Genomic DNA, 21578 nt, shown 5'->3' on the forward strand with positions numbered 1-21578 from the left:
TGAGTTCTAACAGTATCTAATCTGACTGTGAACCATGCCCAGAAAAATGAAGCATTGCAATTTTTGCTGTAAAAGACATCTCAAGGTTCAGTTCCCAGTGCTGCCAGGGGAGAAGTGACACCTGCATCAGAAAAATGCATGGTAAGCAGGGCAGCAGTTCGTGTGTTTTTATTTATTCGTTTATTTTGAAAAATCATAGAAGAGGGACAGAAAATATTAATTAAAAATATCGGGCAAAATCCTGACGTCTGCCTCAGTTCCCCTCCTTGGTCAGGCAAAACTCTTGGTTTCAATGATAGTTGTGGTAAGAATGGAATGAAAACTGATAGGGCTTAGGGACAGTCTCGTTTAGCCTATGGAGTGTATTAGAATATGTCATGTGACAATGGCAAAGAATTGCAGAGTGAGTCATTTTCTTCTATCACTGAACAGGGAACTTTATTAAAAATAAAGGTACCAGCACTATCCCTAAAATTACTCTCTGTCTCAGCTACATTGAGTGAGTTCTAGGCTGAAGCTCTACAACCTCTTTCCAGCTACAGATTTACAGGAACAGCGCTCCCTCTTCATGTGATTTTTCTCATCTCTCCCTTCCCCAGTTCTCCTATACTTCTTTCCCTAGGCCCTGCAGGACCCAAGTCTCCCTCGCTTCCCTCCCTCCTCTTCCCGCCATTCCCACCCCCCCCTAAAGTACATCTCTGTTCGGTGTTCCAGGTCCTTCCCTGAAGCACTGCTTCAGCAGAGGGTCAGACAATTTGAAGCTGCTTGGTATCTTTGCCCAGATTCAGAGTTCTGTAATGTTGTTTTTTCCTATGGGCAGTCAGTCAGCAAAGGGGATGACAGATCATATGACATTAGATAAATACTCCCCTATAAGCCAGGAGCTTTGTGAGGGCCTTTAAAAAGCCACTGCCCTGACTACAAGTATCCAGAGATGGTAATGCAGCTCTTCAGAGCAGCTGCAGTTCAGGAAAGGTGGCGAAGAGACAAAGAGAGGGTATTCATCCTGAGATTAGTAGTCTGAACAGACGCACAGTGGCTGCCCTTCTCCTTGGTGAGCCATGGTCAGGGTTGGTCTAGGAAGAGCAATTCCATTCCAGAGAAGACTGTGTTGATGTCACCAGTCATTGCCAGCTAGTATCAATGGCTGTCATTGAGAACCACCAGACAGATGCTGCCTCTGTATTTTAAGAGTCAAACAGAATTTGGAAAAGCCAGAGTGAAAGGACTATTTAAAAAAAGAGAAGAGCCAAACTGGCTGTGATAGGTGCTTATAGTCCAATGGTCTTTAGTTCTCAAATAGCCAAGGGAGTATGCAGAGGAGCAGTAGGAGGGAGCCAGCCTATATCAATATACTGGACGATTTTCCTGTGTGTGTAAAATATTAATTATAACGGAATAGGCTGTGATGCTGCCTGAGAACAGGCAATGTTGTTGTGTTCAGTGGGCTGGAGAATTGCAGCTTGTCCTGCAGAAGGAACACAGCATTGACTGTCCCTGCGCGCGCAGTACCAAAGGTTTCCAATAACACTGATACTCTGTATGGTAATTCTCACATTTGTTCACCAGAGGAAGGGGGTGAGGGAAAGGGAGGAGGCGTGGGGGGGGGAGCATGGGGGCAGCTCTGCACTCATGGGAAGCATGCAGCAAGCAAGGTAGCTGAAAATAATTAAGCTCTGACTTGCTGATGAAGCTGTTTAGAATCCATGGCTGAGAAGTATCACAGGTATGGACAGAGGAGTGACATGCTGAGAGCATCCTCTAGCCACGATCATTTGGATTGGTTAAGGCAGCTGGGTCACAGAGGCCACCAAGGCTCAGGCAGTGCTTCTCCCTGCTCGCTCTCCCCCCGCCCCCCCCTTAATCCTTGGTGTGTGTGTGGCAGATAAACGCTAAGGCGAGAGTGAACGGATGGTGGATTCCACACACATCAGGCAGCCTGGGATGTTTGCTTTTTCTTCTTCTTCTTCTTCGGGCTGCAGAGAGGGCTCTGTTCCAGACATGAGTGGGGAGAAACCTAAAAAAAAGGCTTTCTATCTAGTGAGGATGAAGCCACTGAAGGAGCTTGCTACCAACAACAACAATGTATCTTTTGTGATACGCTGTCACATAGGCAAGGAGATCAAACATATATGCAGCAACTGCAGTCGCGGGGAGGCAGCCCGTGACGGTGAGTGCTGTGATTTTGTGTGTGTGAGAGACAGAAAAGTATGTTTGCATGTAGGATGTGTGTGCACTACTGTCAGATGCTTGATGCTTAGCTTGCTACTTAATGGACTGCAGGAAAATAGAACAGGAGGCACAGAATGGATGTAATGAGCAAGCGTTCAGCATAGTGACCAGAGAGAAGCCAGGAGGACAGTTACCTTATTAACCTCGTGTTAACAGCTAGTGGGGAAAACTCTCTCTAGTTGCCATAGAAATTTAGTGCATATATTCATTGGTTTCACCGTCGTTGCTATGAATTGATTAGACCGTTGTTTCTGCCTTGGTGCATCAACTTTTTCTTCACTGTGCAGCAGTAGAGTTTGCCTGACTTAATTATCGGTATTTGGAAGAGTGTGTTACGTGGAATCAATCTTGTGTGATATTTCGCCATGCTGTCAGCAACAAATCACTGGGGGGTGTTTGTGGTTATATTGGAATTAATGTAGTGTCCTTCAGCAGACAACTGCTATCACATCCTCCCCCACTCCTTTTGGGATTGAGCAAAACCTCAAAAGATATTCCAGGAGAGTGACAATAAGATCACAGGTATTTGTACTGGTAAGTATACGCTTTTTATGTTCTGTAAAAGCAGTGTATACAGAGAGAGATGACAAATTGTTTGGATATTTCTAGAGTCAGCAATTAGAAGAAGGAGAGAACTAGAAGAGGCATAAAACCATCCGTGCAGAAATAGCCTCACAGATGGTACCCCGCGTCCTTGTTTAATATGAGTTTGTTTTGTTGTGTTGCTTTACATTTTACTTCAAATTTGAAGGTTCTTTAGTTAGAGCTAGTTAAAACTGATACAGGAGGCAGAGCTCATTTCCTGAAGGTCAGAGAGAGGTTTTTGACTGAAAATGTAATAACACTTTCTGAGGCTGCTCACTGTTTGCGGTGCTTGCCACTTTATTTCACAGCTTTTGACACTCAGGCTGGTTCTTGAATTAACAAAAGCCTGCTTAGTTTGCTCTCAGCAGAGGAGCAAAATATTATTTGGGATCTGCTAGTCCTTTGTCAGCCACCGGTCTGCAGTTTAATGAAGTAACTATGATTTTGCTAATGTTTCTTCAAAATTAGAGCCCTGATAGTGTAATTATAGTTGCCTTTGATTAAATTGCAAGTGAAGCTGAATGGAATTCCTTTCAGTGTAGAGTATGGAGATAGCCTTGGAATCCTGGAAATAAACATTGAGTTAAACTCCCTATTGGTTACACCGGTGCAATGGAGAGAAGAAATCAGGCCAGGCTATGTACCTTTTAAAAAGTGCTTCGCTCCCCCCCTACACACACACACACTCACTCACTCACTCTCTCTCTCTCTGCTGGTGACAGCAAGCCCCATAGAAATTAACTTAAGAAATCTGCAAAGTCGCAGGTACTTTACAATATTAGCATGATTCATTTATCCCTAAAAACAGACTAAGCCTCTTTTTAAAAATATGCATTGCCAGTTTAATTGAATTGATGTGTAAATAGATTACATCAACATCCTTTTTTCAGTTTCCACAGCCTTGTGTATATACAATTGCAAGCACAGTAAGAAGAGATCGTAGGTGCCTTTTCTTTTAACAAATGTATATGTGTGTGCTTATGTGTATAACCTCAGCTGGATGTACACTTTAGCAGATTCTCAGACGCATAGTACTGTAATCTCCCTTCCTTTTTATGTTAGTCTGTTCAATCTCTAATTTTCAGTGGGATACAGACTAATAGCAATATCCTACTAGTCATGAGAACCCAGTAACCCCAGAAATACAAAAGCACAAAAAAGGCAGGCTTTCAGTTTACAGACCTTTGGGACATACCAGAATTCTGATTTTACCTTGTGGTATATTTCAGTCTTCCTCATTTAAATGGTCTTTGATGACAATTTTAAAAGAATAGAGCTTGATTTACAACTATTAACTCTTTTCTTGCTACAGGTGCCATAAATTTCTTATGGAATGCTAGGAAGTAATGAAACTGTATTTCCAGCTATGTTGGCTGAGCTTAATGCAGAAAGTGAGAAGTCAGTGAAAGAACTCGAGCACGTAGATGGGCATGGTCAGACCCATGAGAGAGGAATTCATTTTAGCGGCTGCATTTTGGCGTGGACTGATGAAGGGGAAGAAGGCAGTCCAGAGGGTGAGAGGTTGCAGTACTCAAGGTGGAAAGTGAAGAAAGATTTTAACAGTAGCATGGAGAGTAGAGGATGAATTTAGAGCTGGTGTAATCTGAGAATTAAAAAGATCTGAAAAAGAGGAGTGTAAAACACTAAGGCTGCCTGTCTGGGTGACTGAGAGGATAGTGGTGGAAATGGAAGAGGCACAGAACTGTTTGTGAGGTGAGAGGAGTTCAGTTTTCACCCTCTGAAGTTTGAGTTGGCATTTGGATATCCAGGATGGAATGTCTTGGAGGCAGTCAGATATGCAAGACTGAACAGTCAGGAAGAGGTCAAGGAGGGACAGGTATGAATCATCATCTTGGAGATGATAACTGAAGCCATGAGAGCTGATGAGGTCACCTAGGCATAGAGTCAAAAGAAAAGAGGAGAGACGTGAGGACTGAACTCTGAAGAATGCCAGTAGGGAGCTGAAGAAGGATGGGAGGCAGGAGAACCAGGAGAGAATAGAGTCTCAAAAGCCCCAGGAAGAGAGCGGAAGTGGAGCGACAGTGTTTGTTTTGAAAATGGCAGAAAGATCAAAGAGAATGAAAATATGCCTGATACTTAACCAGGAGGACACTTGGTAAGAGGCAATTCACAGGGGATAGAGAAGGGGTGGAATTGGATTACCACAGATCCAAGTGCTCTGGCAATTGAGGTGATAAGCATATTCTGGGACATGCTGAATACCTTCAAATCACATTGATTTCAGTAGCTGCTGAGAGTGATCCTGGAGGGACTGGGCCTGAGTAGACTGCATGCTTGAGGATCTCAGAGGCAATGAATTGGTAGTTAGAGAGGCAAGTATGGAGAGAGGAGATTTAGGTTGTTTTTTATTTAGGCGAAAGGGTATGTTTTTACCACAGGTTAACTAATGCAGGGTAAAATCCTAATGGAAGATTTTTTTATTTTCACACATGTTAGCAATTCGAGGTAAATGCTCGGCTCCCCCATGGGGTATATCTACACTTTAGTCGCAGTTACAATTGCAGCTCAAGCAAACATACCCATGTTATCTTTAATCTAACTACCGCAGGGACCCACAGCAGTGAAGCTGCATCAGCATGTGCTTCAGGGCAGGCTTTACAAACCAACCTGGAACCCTGGCTAATTATTCACACAGCTAGCCTACACGGGCCTGCATGCTGCCATAGCTTCACTGTTCCGGGACTTGAGCTAGCTAGACTACAGCTAGATCAGGTATGTGTACTTGATTTGCATTCACACTCTATGGTTGAAGTCTAGACATGCCCATAGCCTTTACCTCAACCTGCTCACATGGGAGAAAGCTACAGACAGTCTTGTCTTTACGAGGGTTTTTACCAGTGCTAGTTACCAAGTTAGCTAACGTGCAGTAAAAAAAAAACCCACCTTTTTTTTTTTTTTTCCTAGTGTGGATGCATCGTAAATTAAAGAAACATCGGTGGCCCAGATCGTGTACCTTTTTGTACCCAACCCTATTCTAGAAGTATTGTGGGTTACACTATCCCCAGGGGAGTTCTGGGAACTCCTGCAAGCACAGAGTGTGCACTATTATTTGATGCAACCATCATCTCTTTGGGTCCCTTCTGCACAGCTGGTTAATTCTCCTGGCCAGAATGTAGCGCGTAGCTAGAATCCTGTCCCTTCATTCACTTCAGAGTGTTTTGAGCACCAGGGAGTAACAAAAAGAGCTGTCCTTGTGCTGATGGAGCACAGGGATTGCTGTTGAGCCTGGCCCTTGCACAGGGACATAGGATCAGGCAGGATAGTGTGTGACATAACACGTAGGTATTTTTGTGGTACCTATTTTAAGGAATGCAAATTCAAAGGGCTACAGTAGCAAGCTGATGATTTACATGATGCTTTCCTTAAACATTGGACATTGACACAGTTTCAATGGGCAAGTCTGAAGTTAAAGAAAAAGGGGGGAAGTCACACCCTCAATCTATAGCCATATCAATAAGAAGAAAACAAAGAAAGAAGAAGTGGGACCGCTAAACACTGAGGATGGAATGAAGGTTAAGGATAACCTAGGCATGGCCCAATATCTAAACAAATACTTTGCCTCAGTCTTTAATAAGGCTAATGGAGAGCTTAGGGATAATGAGAGACCAATGGCAATGTAGGATTGAGTAGATTTACCACATCTGATGTGTAGAAGCAAAATTTTGAAAGGTTAACGGACAAAATTCGGAGCCCAATGATAACTTCATCCGAAAGAATATGGAAAGAACGGTCACAGAAATTGCAAAGCCCATTTAGCAAGAATTTTTAAAATCAGTAAACTCAGGGTGTACCTTTCACAGACTGGGAGATATGCTTAACATGATTCCATCTTAAAGAAAAGGAGAAAAAGATCCTACATTTAACTCATAGCAGGCCCGTAGTTTGACATCTGTATTGTAATGTTGGAAAAAATTTAGGAAGTGGGGTAGTAAAGTGGTAAGACATGTGACCGTAATGTAATTTGGACAAAATGTACTATACATGGTTTACAAAAGCTGTATTTGAACGTGCCAGAGACCTATACCCGGGCCTGTCTCCTTCTTGAGATTGGAGGAGCATTAGTCCTACTGCATTCCTTTGGTCTAAATAATTATACTTCGATTCATAAGGCATTTGAACAGTCTGCCAATGGAAGTTATTAGTTTAAATTAGAAAAGAATGGTGATCAAATATGAAAATTGAAAGTGGATAAATGGTAAGGAGAACTACTAAATGTTCACTGAAGGGGTTAGACTTGTCATGACGGAGTGATTATAGTGGGATCCTTCAAGGATCAGTTTTGTGTACCGATTTTTACCTTGATTACGACTTGCACCAAAAAGTCGGGGATGTGTCTAATAAGTTGTATGGCTACACAGAACTGGGAGGTATGCTACATCAGAAGACGGAGATATTATACGAGTCTGTATACCTTGTAAACTGATATTAGTTATGTATGAAATTTTAATACGAAAGTGCTAGGTTTCATGCATTAGGGTATTAATAATAAGAATTTTTAGTTATAATTGACACATCAGTTGGAAGCAACAGTAGGAGGAAGACCTTGGCAGTATTGGTTGATCACAGGTATGACTATGAGCGCTAAGTGTGATAAGGCCATTAAACAAATAATATGGTTTAGAGCATCAGGAGTATTTTCCGGCAAAGATAAGATGTGTTAGTACCTTGTATATACTGGCACTGTACCTCATCTGAATACGTGTGCAGTTCTGGTCTCCCATGTTTAAGAAGATGAATTCTAAACTGGAACAGGTATTAAGACGGTCTACTAGATGATCGAGAATGTAAACCTTCCTTATGAAAGAACTCAAGAGCTTGTGCTTGTTTAGCCTAACCAAATAGAAGTGAGGGGGATTTGAATTCTCTTAAAATATCAGAGGTATATATTGAGAGAGAGATATTTAAGCGTGTATCCAATGTAGACACAGAAAACAAATGGTATAAACGACATAGGAATTTTTATAGACTGAAATTAGCGAAGTTCTAACCATTAGGAGTGTAAGTTTCTGGAACAAGCCTTCCAAGGGAGTATTGTGGGGCAAAAACACCACGGCTTAAAGACAAGCTTGATTAAGTTATGAGATGTCCATGATGTATAGCTTAATTTTGACAATTGATCTTTATTATCACAGTAATATGCCCAGTGTCTGGATGATGTACATGGAATCATCTGAGTTTACTGCAGAGAAACTTTCTGGTCTGTCTGTGATTCTTGCCCACATGCTCAGTTAGCTGATCCATATTGTTCGGAAGGAATTTCCTCCCGGGCAGATCTTGGCAAGGCCCTGGTTTCTTTTCCTTCCTCTGCACATAGGCACAGTCACTGTTGATGTGGATTCTTCTTTGCAGCTTGAGCTCGCTCAAATTGTGGTTTGAAACTTCAATAACTCAGACATAGGTTAGGAGTTTGTTATAGAAGGGGATGGGTAGGATTCTGTGGCCTGCTTTGTGCAGGAGGTCAGACTAGATGATCATATTGGTCCCTTCTGACCTTTAAAGTCTATGAGTCTATAATCTTTAGGTGCTGAAATAAGGTCAAATGAACTTCCTTACTCAAAACTTAATTTCTCTGCCTGAGGCAAGTAGTTAACTACATTTGTATAGCGCTGTAATGAATCATTCATATTCTGCTAAACTGCATGTGGCAGAAATCTCTAGCCTCAAAATAAAATGGTTGTACACAATCAAAGATCTTTGCAAGCCTTGGCTAACCATGAGAGGTTCACTGGCAAGACTGTACAGAACAGCACTCAGGAGAGCATTGGGCTTGTTATAGAGTCCTGGCAATCATTTAGACATAAGCCCCTGTAGAACTCCCAGTATCACTCAGGTCTTTGAGGAAACCACAGATGACAAGCGGGGAACCCTATTGGGGGAAATTAGATAACAGAGCAAAAAAAGTCACTGCCTCCCAAGGCGAGGCCCAAAGATCAGGGTTCCAGTTCTTTGCACCCTGCCCCCAGGAGTGTGAGTAATTCCCTTTTTCTCCAATGAAAGTTAGTGGTAACCTGGAGGAGAAAATGCAACAGGCTTCCCTGTTTGGATAATTGTTTTCAGTTTTAAAACTGGGAGGGGAAGAAAAGAAAAGAATACTTTTGGGAAATGAGAGTGGGAAAGGCAAAAATTGGTGGGCTTAGTATTTTTTTTAAATCATTTTTTGTGCTTGTGACATTTTGATCATCTTATCTCATTCTCTTTAGACACTACTGATGCAGAGGTGTACTGTCAAGAGTGTTATTAGGGGAAAGACCCATCAGTCTGCCATCTCCTTCTAGCTTCAGTGTCTTTAGGGAGCAGCCAAGTGGTCTGCTCCAATCTTGCTTCTCTCTGTGGACTCTGTCTTTTAAGCTTAGATGCCATCTTTTGAGGTGACATGGCTTCCTGCTCTCACATGCTGAAGATCAGATTGGAAAATATTGTTATTTAGACCTGTCAAAGAGAGAGGCCTGGGCAACACTGAATGCTCGCCATTAAAACTTCGGTGATGGCGGTCATCCAAAAAGCAAACAAAAATGTTAGGAACTATAAAGGCTGGGATAGCAAATAAAGTTGAAATTACTGAAACTCGATTACTATAACGCAGTGGTTGTCATCACCTTGAATGCATTGAGTTCTGGTCATTGTGTCCCAAAATGGATAGAGCAGAAATAGAGGGAGTTCAGAGAAAAGTGATCAAAATGATTAAAGGCAATGAAATACTTCCACGTGAAGGGAGATGGTGAGTAAAAAGGGACGTGATAGAGGTGTGCAAAATAATGAATAGTAGAGATGGTAAAACAGGTGCTTCTATTTAACTCTTCTCTTGCTGCAAAAACCTGGGGACATTTCTTGAAATGATAAAAGAAAATATTTTTGTACATAATGTAGAATTAACCAGCGACACTCATTACCACAAGATTATCAGTGAGGACAAGACCTCAGAGAGATTTTTTTTAAGTGATTAGATGTTTATTTGGATAATGAGAACTTCTGTAGTTAGAATTTTAAAATATTTTATAAGGACTGCACTGTGAATTCTTATGCTTCAGACCAATACCCCACAACTAAATGATAGGACTGAGGAAGAAACTTTCCCTGGGGACAGGTTATTCCATAATTATCCACTAGAGATTATTGCACCTTCTTCCAAAGCATCTGATGCTGGCCACCGTAAGAGAGAGAGAGATACCAAACTGGATGACCATTGGTCTGAACAAGCATGTTGTTCCTTATTCTTGTATATGATTCATATGTTTGCCTCCTTAATTTTATTATTTGATCCATGTTTATATCTCAGACACAGATATGATCAGTAGTTAGTTTTCTTATCTCTCCTTTTTGCATTTTCAAGTATTGTCCCTTTACTTCTTTGCCTCTCCTTAGTGAAGTTCTCCATGGCAGGGTGTTTTGCATGGCTGACTGCTTCTTATGTAATACAAAACTTCTGATTTTTTTTTAATGGAAAACATGATCTGTGGGAGCAGCATACCTTAAATCAGGTATTATTACTGTTTATTATTAATAATACCATGGCACGAATCTGAGTAAGGAGCTGAGCATAGGCGGATATTGGGAAGATAGAAAAGAGATCAGAAGAGTAGATCCAATCCAGTCTTCAAATGAATGGTTCAGTTTCCTTCCTTTCTCCTTTGTCTTTTTCATTCACATTTTATTTCTCATGTATTTTTGCATCTTTGTTCAGGCAAAATGATATGCTTTTATCTAGAGTCAGAAGTAGTAAGTTCTGGTACTTGGTTCCTGCAAAGCGAAAAAGCATCAGGGTATAGCTGTTATGAGTGCCTGCTTGACTGGCAAAACATTGCAAAACCCTCTTTTTTTTTAAATGTACTGTTGGATGTTTAATACTGTTGCATCCCGCTGTTTGATCAGAGGGGGAGGCAAATATTCCTCACCATTTTAATTTTTATAGCAATAACATTTTATGTCTTGCTCTATTTCAGTGCCTTATAATAGATGTATACCTATTATTACATCAGCATGTCTCATTTGTAGTCAGACAGCATAGAAGAACGTTCTTTCATGCTGTGGCCTTCTTATCCACCCCACTTATTAATCAAAGCATAATTTCAGGAGCACAGTATAAATGTACATGGTGATATCTTGCTAAGGGTCTGTCAGGATTTCCAAGAGTAATTGGATGAAATTGAGCAAAAGAAAATTTAGCTTCTTGTCTATGAAATCTAGTAGACTAGGTCTTGCAAAACTCACTGAGCACCTGCTAACTGGATTAACCCACTAAGGAGAGACTGATATGAAAGATGAGGGCGGGGGGGCACAGGCCAGGGTTAAAGGCAGTATTGTAGTATGTAATGTCTAAGAAGCCCAGTCTTCATGCCAGCACCCTAAGTTTGGAAGTGGGAGGGTGCTGTGATTTTTTTATTTTATTTTATTTTTTTAACCAGACTCTGGCTGGGCTGGGGTGAAGGTTGAGAGGAGAATGGAATATATTTGGACGCTCCATCTATTTTATCTCTCTGTAGCTAGCAGGAGTCTGATTTAAAGCTCCTTCTCTGTTTTAGCTCCTGGGAAAAAGGAGGCTCTTTCATTCTCTTGTTCCTCTCCAGAGTTTTCTGGCTGCTGTGAGAGCGATGGGTCTCTACAACAGTATTCCTTTCACAGCCTCTTGGCCACAGCAAGGACAAGGAGAGGGGAAGAAAACAAGCCTTTGGTGCTGTCTCTTTTCCCCTTCCCCCATCTCTATCTTTGGCCTCATCTTATAGTAGGAGAGATGTCTGAAAGAGTCTTTGTGTTTGGAAAGCACCTAGCGTATTGTAAGCCCTAACACAATATAAAGAACAACCACACACGCACACCCAGTGGCGTTGCATGTACTTAAATGTTGCATACTGTGAGGTAGGTAATTCTGACTAGATTAAGAATAACAATTGCATGCAATGTCTTATTGCCTGGGTCTTTAGTAGGATTCTAATAAAATGTAAGGCCTGACATTGGCTTTCTGAAAAGTCCAAAAGAAGTAGATTTCTCACCCCACCAGATGTGCTCCTTTGTTTGCTCCCTGTAGCTGAGATTGTAGGAACGTTGAGGCAACATTTAACATATAAGGTGTCAGCTCAGAAACAAATTTATTTTGCAGTTTAAAAGGATGTGTAAATGGTACATTGCATACACATCTGATGCCTTTTTCAGCACGCCTAGAGCCACGACACTTAAGGGAAGGATTTTGCCCTTAATCATCTTTTGCCTGACATTTTTCAGGCCAATAGTCTAATGGATTTGTGCACTCTAGGTATAGGGCACAAATATTAAAATTAGTGCAACTTTTGAATATGTCTTGGGAGACTATGGCAGCTGAGAATGATTTGTTTCACTTCCTATCACAAAAGAAATTGCATTGTCTGTTTGAAAAACAGAAGTAAAGGTATTTTAAAGTTATTCGGTTTAAAATGTCTAGAAATGCAAATGTGCAGTAATTGCAAGAAGGACTTTTTGAATGCAAATGTGCAATAATTGAAAATCAGGATTTTTTTAAGATGTACTTGGGCCCAGCAAAGATCTGTTAAAGTCCATATTATGTTGCAATGAGTTATGTACAAAGGAGTGCATAGGTTGTGACATGGAGATACTGTGCTGTCTGGTGGGTCAAGAACCTACAGATTAAAATGTTGCTAAGCAGACCGTTGTGTTTTAGAGTTTTTATAGTCAGAATTTATATATTCTAGAGTCCCTAAATACATATTGACAAGATAAACTGGTTCTGGAAATGCCACTGTGGTCTATTATGTCCATGGTCCATGTATTAGAAAGCTTCTTTGGGGCACTTGTGGGCTGTAATGTCAGTGATCCCTGTCATAAGGAGGCCCTAAGAACTCATTAACGTCTCCTGCAAAACTATTAAGGCACAGCTGCCTTGAAATTTGCCAAATTAGGAGAGGTACTCAATATAGGACAAGCAGAGTATGTGTGTGGGGGGGAGGGAGAATAATTTCCAACATGGAGACTTTGTCAGTTTGCTTAATTTTTAGACTGTGTAATCTTTTTTCTGTAGAAACATTATTTATTCTCCATCAGCTGCAATTAAAACAATGCAAAGAGGATTTATGCCATGTTTTCAAATTTGTCATTTCTTGTCTTCCTGATGCTACCCTACAGTCTGTTTTTAAAATTGCAAAGGTTACTAAAAAGCAGAGAAACAAGGATGGATTTTGTGAGTTTGCTGTATTTAAGTGCACAGGTGTGTGTGTGTGCAGGTGGCGTGGGGAAAATAGGGCTCACAAGTAAAACAATCTCTTTCTCCTCCCCAAAACTTACCCATGTAGCACCAGGAGAGGATACTCTCTTCACCCTAGTGCACTTACTTTCGTAAGCTGTAGATGGGGGGGATTGACTAAGGGCCGGTCTACACTATGGGGGAAAATCGATCTCAGATACGCAACTTCAGCTACGTGAATAACGTAGCTGAAGTCGAAGTATCTAAGATCAAATTACTCACCGTCCTCACGGCGCGGGAACAATGTCTGCGGCTCCCCATGTCGACTCCGCAACTCCGTTTGGGTTGGTGGAGTTCCAGAATCGATATGGGCGCGTTCGGGGATCGATATATCGCGTCTAAATGAGACACGATAGATCGATCCCCGAGCAATCGATTTGCTACCCACCGATATGGCGGGTAGTGAAGACGTAGCCTAAAGCTCTTATTAGTATTCACCATCCCCAGGGGAATTGGTCTGCTGGCTTGTGGATGTGAGGGCTAGGAACCTGACCCAGCATATATACCACAGCCAATGCAAGGCACTAGATGGGAGCTCATGAAGCTCTGGTGTGTAGCCTAATTTAGGTATATTCCAGAAGGCATCTTCCCCATTTTCCAGAACTGGCCTATCTAAACATTCCTGCCCTGTATTACCAAGATGGCTCAGGGACCCTTTGCTCCTCCCATCCTTGTATGTCTAATGAAAGCTAAAGACAGTATTGTGTACTTGTAGTTTGAGTCCCAAAATATGTCCAGTAATTCTAAAGTGTAAAAATCTGAGTGGCTTTTTATGCGTTTATACTGGCCATGATGAGTGGAAATAAATATGAACACAGCTTTATCTTACTCGTGCAATGTGTACACATCACAACATAAAATCATAACATGTGTCCCTAACCATTTAAAGAAAGAATGGAGAACCTGTAATTCCTAACTTACTATTCACCCTTTCCCATACTTGGCGTGGTTTGTCAGAGTGCCAAGTTCAGCCCTTTATCTGGTACTGCATGCTGCCACTAAAAAGTCATTGCCCTCCCCACCCTTTTTTTCCCTTCCCCACAGTCTGCCATGGGCAATGGGTCCATATAAGATGGAAATAAGAAATGCAAGTCCATATTGTGGGTGGGAGGTAGGTAGTTATGTTAGAAATCAGCTGACTTGAGATAGTAGAGCTGCTCCATAAATTCAGTTGGCAAACCAGGATTGCTGTTCTTTACCTGCTATCAGTGCTCATTAATTTCACTATTTTGTGCTGTTGTTGCAGAGTTTTACACCTCCATTTGTGTATATTTGTAATAGAAATTGGCTATCACATCCACACCAAACATCTGAACCTGGAAACAGAGATTTTTTTTTTTTTTTAAACTGATCCCCCTCTTTTTACAGAGGGCCAGTCCGAAACCACTAGTTCTAAGCACCCTTGCAAATTTGGGAAGTCTGAAATCTGGATCCAAATATTGACGTTTAGGCTGTTCTCTATTGAAATATAAAACAAATATTTCTCTTTTGCTTTGAGATTTTTTGTAATAATCCCTTTTTGCCAATTCCAGTTTAGTTGAGAGCTTTTATGAATGCAGCAATTTTGCTTAGCCAAAATTTCAAGACCCTACTGAAAAATGTTTATGGAACTTGTAGAATATTGCAGAAATATTCTGATCCTAAAATTCAGCATGAAAGCAAGGCACATCTCCTCTCCAAGTAGCCCTGAGATGCACAATGTCTAGTTTTCCTTAATGCAGAAATAGATAGGAAGGAGTTTTTGCTGATGGTAACTCTCTAGTTATGTATTTCTGTATAAAAGAATATTTTTATGAAGCCTGTATAGTAAAACCTTTGGAAAGTCATAATTCACCGTTTCTAATATATGTGCAGATTCTTTTGCACAGTCATACTGCATGGTGCCAAATACACAGCAGCTAGTGGGTGAAAGGAAGATACCTTTGTTGCGTTGTAAGAATTGACTGATTGTGATTCTTTATTTTTTCCACCTGCAGTAGTGAAATAAGATCTACTGCAAATACCTACTGTTGTGATCCTAATAATATTGCACATTGAAATTATTGTCAATTTCATGGACAAGTGGCTTTGTATAGGTAGGCCCAATGTGTGCGTGCTGCCAGAATGTTTTTTTGCAATAATGGCTCAGAACAGGCCATCAGTTTCTTCCTCAAACACCCTTCGAGGGTTATTATTACAAAAGAATGCATTAGATTAAGAGGGCCAAGCTGAAGTGCTTTCTCTGCTGATTTATATTCCTGGATATGAATTCTAGTGCTGAGGAAAGGTGTCAAAAAGTCAGCGCAGGGCACTAAAGTCCTCTCTCCACAGGGTAGGCTGCAGCAGCGCAGGCTTCCTGTTTTGTTCTGCCAGTGTGCTTCAGCCTGACCTGGAGAGGACCACATATATGGGTGAGAGAACTGTTCACTCCCTCACACTCACTCCATGCCTGATATTTAGATCTGTCAGATCAGTGGCAGACACAGGAAGAGGATACAGGGGTCAGATTCTACCCTAATTTACATGTCAATTGGATTGCAATGGGTGAAAGAAAGGGCAAAATTTACCCACAAGTCCTGACTCCCAGCCCAACTAATCTAATCACTAGATGTACTGGCTAAAAATCTGTCTCCACTGAAGTCAATGGGAACTTTGCCAATGACTTCCATGGGGTCAGGATTTCACCAGCTATCTCGTATTTACATGCATAACACTGTTTGATATGAGTATTCTGACAGATTTTTAATCTGTAGTAATTTCTAGGTTCCCTGTATTGTTTTTTTTTCTACAGCTGACCTAAACTCCTTCAAACTAGTTAGGCTATTTCTGATTGATAAGACTCAGACTTCTTCATGAATTTGACACTATGACCATAAAACTAATCGTTGACTTTAATGTTTCCTAATGGTATGCAGTAATTTGTTTGACTCTATTTTTTTTTTTTTTAAGGCAGGAAGAGAATATTTCTCTGGTGCTCACAATAGCTGTCATGAATCAAAAAAAAAATGGATGCTGTCATCTAAATCTAGTGAGCAAGCAGGAAAAATACACCAGACTGCAATAGCCCAATGAGAGATCCTAAAAAAACCCATGAAAATACTATAGATTTTGGCCAAAAAAAAAAAGGAACTTTAATTATCCAGGATTGCAAAAGGAGATGTGGGTATTCTGCGCCTCTGTGAGTACTCATCACTCCTGAAATTAAAGTAACTTACTAAGGTGAATTATCCAGCTTCTCTATTGACTTTAATGAGAGTTAGACCAGATCATAAATGCCTGACTTTGGGTATCTTAACCTGAAAGATTTCACCTTTCCTTCTAACTCCCTGCACTGAAATTGAAAGATAGAAACTGGCTCCTCTCAATTAGAATCCACTGAAACAGATCTTTGCTGCCTTTTTTTTTTTTTTTTTTAACTTGCATTCAGGCTTCATTATAATTGTACCATTTGGTCTAATTACTCTTTTTCCTCTTGGCCAGCTTCCTGTCAACTTCTTTAAAGGACAGAAATAGTAGTTTATTTTTCCCAAGAGAAGCAAACTACAGATTAAAAGGGATAGTTTGGGCAGTTTAGCTCTTAAACTAATTTCTTTGCCTTTTCTCCTGGCTATTATGGTGATCACAGAAGACTGGGGTTGAAGAGACCTCAGGAGGTTATCTAGTCCAACCCCCTGCTCAAAGCAGGACCAATCCCCAACTAAATCACCCCAATCACCTTTAAGGCCTTTGTCAAGCCAGGCCTTAAAAACCTCTAAAGATGGGAGATTTCACCACCTCCCTTGGCAACTGATTCTAGTGCTTCACCACCCTCCTAGTGACATAGTTTTTCCTAATATCCAACCTAGACCTCCCCTGCTGCAACTTGAGACCGCTGCTCCTTATTCTGTCATCTGCCACCACTGAGAACAGCCTAGCTCCACCTTCTTTGGAACCCCCCTTTAGGTAGTTGAAGGCTGCTATCAAATCCCCCCTCTTCTCTTCTGCAGACTAAATAACCCCAGTTCCCTCAGCCTCTCCTCATAAGTCATGTGCCCCAGCCCTCTAATGATTTTCGTTGCCCTCCGCTGGACTCTCTCCAGTTTGTCCACATCCTTTCTGTAGTGGGGGGCCCAAAACTGGACACAATACTCCAGATGTGGCCTCACCAGTGCCGAATAGAGGGGAATAATCACTTCCCTCGATCTGCTGGCAATGCTCCTACTAAGGCAGCCCAATATGCCGTTAGCCTTCTTGGCAAGAAGGGCACACTGCTGTCTTATATCCAGCTTCTTGTCCCCTGTAATCCCCAGCTCCTTTTCTGTGAACTGCTACTTAGCCAGTCAGTCCCCAGCCTGTAGCAGTGCATTGGATTCTTCCATCTTGTCCTTGTGGAACCTCATCAGATTTCTTTTGGCCCAATCCTCCAATTTGTCTAGGTTGCTCTGGACCCTATCCCTACCCTCCAGTGTATCTACCTCTCCCCCTAGTTTAGTGTCATCCATGAACCTGCTGAGGGTGCAATCCATCCCATCATCCAGATCATTAATGAGGATGTTGAACAAAACCTCTGGACCCAGGACCGACCTCTGGGGCACTCCGCTTGATAGCGGCTGCCAACTAGACAGTGAGCCATTGATCACTACCCGTTGAGCCTGATGATCTAGCCAGCTTTCTATCCATGTTATAGTTCATTAATCCAATCTATACTTCTTTAACTTCCTGGCAAGAATACTATGAGAGACTGGATCAAAAGCTTTGCTAAAGTCAAGGTCTGTCGTGTCCACCGCTTTCCCCATGTCCACAGAGACAGTTATCGCATCATAAAAGGCAATCTTGTTGGTCAAGCATGATGTGCCCTTGGTGAATCGATGTTGACTGTTCCTGATCACCTTCCTCTCCTCCAAGTGCTTCAAAATGGATGCCTTGAGGACCTGCTTCATGATTTTTCCAGGGACTGAGATGAGGCTGTAGTTCCCTGGATTCTCCTCCTTTGCTTTCTTAAAGGTGGGGACTAGATTTGCCTTTTTCCAGTAGTCCGGGACCTCCCCTGATTACCATGAGTTTTCAAAGATAATGGCCAATGGCTGTGCAATCATATCAGCCAGCACCCTCTGATGCATTGCATGGCCTTCTGCATGTCCAGCTCTTTTAAATAGTCCTTAACCTGTTCTTTCACGACTGAGGACTGCTCATCTCCTCCTCATACTGTGCTGCCCAGTGCAGCAATCTGGGAGCTGACCTTGTCTGTGAAGATTGAGGCCAAAAAAGCACTGAGTACTTGAGCTTTTTCCACATCATCTGTCACTAGGTTGCCTCCCCCATTCAGTAAGAATCCCACATTTTCCCTGACCACCTTGTTGCCAACATATGTGTAGAAACCCTTCTTGTTACCCTTCACATCCCTTGCTAGCTGCAACTCCAGTTGTGCTTTGGCCTTCCTGATTACATCCCTGCACGCTCAAGCAATATTTTTGTACCCCTCCCTTCCCTAGTCATCTGTCCAAATTTCCATTTCTTGTAAGCTTCCTTTTTGTGTTTAAGATCACTGAAGATTTCTCTGTTAAGCCAAGATGGTCAGCTGTCATATTTGCTGTTCTTTCTGCATATTGGGATGCTTTGTTCCTGCGCCCTCAGTAAAATACAGCCAGCAATCCTAGACTCTTTTCCCTGTCATATTAGCCTCCCAGGGGATCCTGCCCATCAGTTCCTTAAGGGAGTCAAAGTCTGCTTTTCTGAAGTCCGGGGTCTATATTTTGCTGCTCTCCTTTCTTCCTTGTGTCAGGATCCTGAACGTGATCATCTCATGGTCACTGCTGCCCAGGCTGCCACCCACTTCTACTTCCCCTACCAATTCTTCTCTGTTTGTGAGCAGCAGATCAAGAGGAGCGTGGCGCCTAGCTGGTTTCTCCAGCACTTGCACCAGGAAGTTGTCGCCAAAACTTCCTGGATTGTCTGTGCACTGCTGTATTGCTCTCCCAGCAGATGTCAGGGTGATTGAAGTCCCCCATGAGAACCAGGGCCTGTGATCTGGAAACTTCTGTTAGTTGTCCGAAGAAAGCCTCGTCTCTCTCATCCTCCTAGTCTGGTGGTCTACAGCAGATGCCCACCACGACATCACCTTTGTTGCTCTCACCTCTAAACTTAACTCAAAGACTCTCAACAGGCTTTTCTCTAGTTTCATACTGGATGGAAACCCCAGTGGCACAGCTATATTAAAAAAGGGTATTTATGGAATCCTTTCTCATTATCAAAAGTACCTCTTTTTAAATGGCTGGTGTGGCATTGTCTGTACACTGCAGCTTTTGGTTGACATTACAGTCCCATCTGATTTTCTAAATAATCTAAGGATTTGTGATTTAGAAGGCCCCTTTTTATAAAAACTATTATTAGATAATCATACTTACAGCATCTGCAAAAGGGGGTCAGATATTTCTTTTAGTTGACCAAGAGTTTCCTAAGAAGTCTCTCACAATTTTGGTATATATCAGAGCATCTCAAAATAGGCAACAGTCAAAGCTAGTTGTCCATTCATTAAAGGCCAGATTTTACACACTAGAAGAAGTTTTTAATTAAACTATTTGTAGAACAAGGTATTATTCAACGTGTATGTGTCAGAATCTGGCCCTTCTGAATCATTATGATAAATGGTGAAGTTGTAATCTGGTACATACAATTATTGGTAACATGTTTTTGATCAACGGTATCATCACTATCTGTGGACCTGATTTGTCTTCTCACACCAGCTTTGCATTATTGTAATCCAGTGGAATTACTCCCCAATTTACATCATTATCAGACAAGAATCAGACCCTGAGAACTTAGTTAATACCAGCACCTGAGTGATGATGTTTTAATGCAATTGGTAACTGGTCTTTCACAGAAACAATATATTTGATAAAAATTAAGTACCTCATTCTCGACTGAAGGAAATTTTAGGAATGGAATGATCTTGGAATCCAATTCTGTTTTTCTTGCCAAACAAGTTATTCCTAAGCATTTGAAGATTTGCCTAAAGGAAGCTATGGTTTATCTGTCTTCCACATCCTTGGGCATCAAAGGGTACTTCAACTATGGTTAATGAACTTGAACTCCAGTTTTGATCAGTCAGGTCACGACTCAAATGAAAGTGAGACTTGTCTTCCTCTGGTCTAACAAGCTAATAATATCAAGAGATACTATCCCAAGATTATAGCTATGGGACTTGATTCCTCCCTCAGTTACACAAATCCAGTCACCATTTACATCAATGGGAGTTGCCATCATGTAGGGACATGATCTCAAAATCCAATGAAAATCTTTTGCTTATGACTTCTTGTGGCTATTTCATTTAAGACCAGAGCCCTAGATCAGAGAGAACCCTATGTGTATGTGATTTTACTTCGCTGTTTTCGATGTTGTGGGATTGAACCTTATTCTCATAGGCAACTGCAAAGTAAATGCTAACATTTATTTTGAGAGAGAGTGATTGAGTCTGCATAGTGTTATGAACTTCCTGCCATGAACATTGTCTTTCCAATAGCTTAGGTATCAAGAAAGACCAAAAGAATTGTTTGTGTGGATCACTTGCCTTCAGTCTCAGAAACTATGGTTGTATTTACATGTGTCCTGAAGTGTTGAAGGCATTTGGTTGAATGGTGCTGAACATAGATAAGAGTATAGTGTGGAAATGAGAGGGGGGGGAAGTGCCATGACACAGAGTGTAAAGTATATTAAGTGTGATAAGTAGGGTTGGGGGATATATCTGTAGTAGTGTGTTTTGCAAATTGATGCTGTTCCACTTGTAGGTTGCATGTAATAGAAATAAAGTGCTTCTGTGCTTTCTAAGGGTCTGATCCTGCAATGCTTACGTGCAAAGGACTAAATTGGGTCATTAACAGAGCTTTGAGTAAGGGACTGCACATGAAGGCACCATTCCATGGGGAATACCAAGAGGCATCATGCTTCAGAGACATCCCGCATTCCTCCTGGTTGCCGTAGCAGTGTTAGTAATTTGTGGCACCTCTTTGCAGGGTGCAGCATATCCTTCTTCAGTTCCTCCTGCATGACCAGCCAGCTCCATTGGTCAGCATGTGTGGGGGTGGAGTCATGGCTCAACCTACTCCCACCCTGTCTTGCCACTTGCTTCATGGGGATGGTATCTTTCATAAGGCCCCTGAGCTCTCTTCTGGGACCTGGGCCTAAGATCTAGGAGCCCAAATGCTGGCACACGGTGGTGGTGTGTGGTGATAATCTTTACTCCTCTCCTCTTGTGGCTAATTGAGCCCCAAAGTAGTCTTACTGATGTCAGTTGGCCTACTTGTGTGAGGGAGGATTTTATAAGAGGGCCTTAAGAAAGATAAGGAAAGGTAAAGGGGATTCATAGTGATTTAGGAGCCTAAGTTGCAATGACTTTTTGAAAATGAGACTTAAAGGCCTAACTCATTTAGATGCTTTAGACAAATTTACCTCTAGAAAATTATCAAATACTTGATCTAATTTCAATAGCAGGTTTTTGTGACCAATAAGAAGAAAATCTATACGTGATTAACACTTCAGTGGTGAAGAATGTGATGAG

The 21578-nt window shown here is 41.6% G+C and overlaps 1 protein-coding gene across 11 annotated transcripts in view; it reads left to right on the plus strand.

The window, feature by feature from the left end:
• PHACTR1 (phosphatase and actin regulator 1) overlaps positions 1-21578 on the plus strand; it is a 479385-nt gene that overhangs the window by 247590 nt on the left and 210217 nt on the right. The window contains exon 1 of one of the 11 annotated variants that reach the window (XM_032793289.2): positions 2031-2170. The exons of 9 other annotated variants lie outside the window; for them this stretch is intronic. In XM_032793289.2, the coding sequence (XP_032649180.1) occupies positions 2047-2170 (124 nt within the window). In that variant the 5' untranslated portion in view covers positions 2031-2046. Of the gene's footprint in view, positions 1-2030; positions 2171-2676; positions 2767-21578 lie in introns of those variants that run through there. One more of the 11 variants, XM_032793295.2, reaches the window with a different exon arrangement.

The sequence above is a fragment of the Chelonoidis abingdonii genome, chromosome 2, assembly GCF_003597395.2.
Source record: "Chelonoidis abingdonii isolate Lonesome George chromosome 2, CheloAbing_2.0, whole genome shotgun sequence".
NCBI lineage: Eukaryota > Metazoa > Chordata > Testudines > Testudinidae > Chelonoidis > Chelonoidis abingdonii.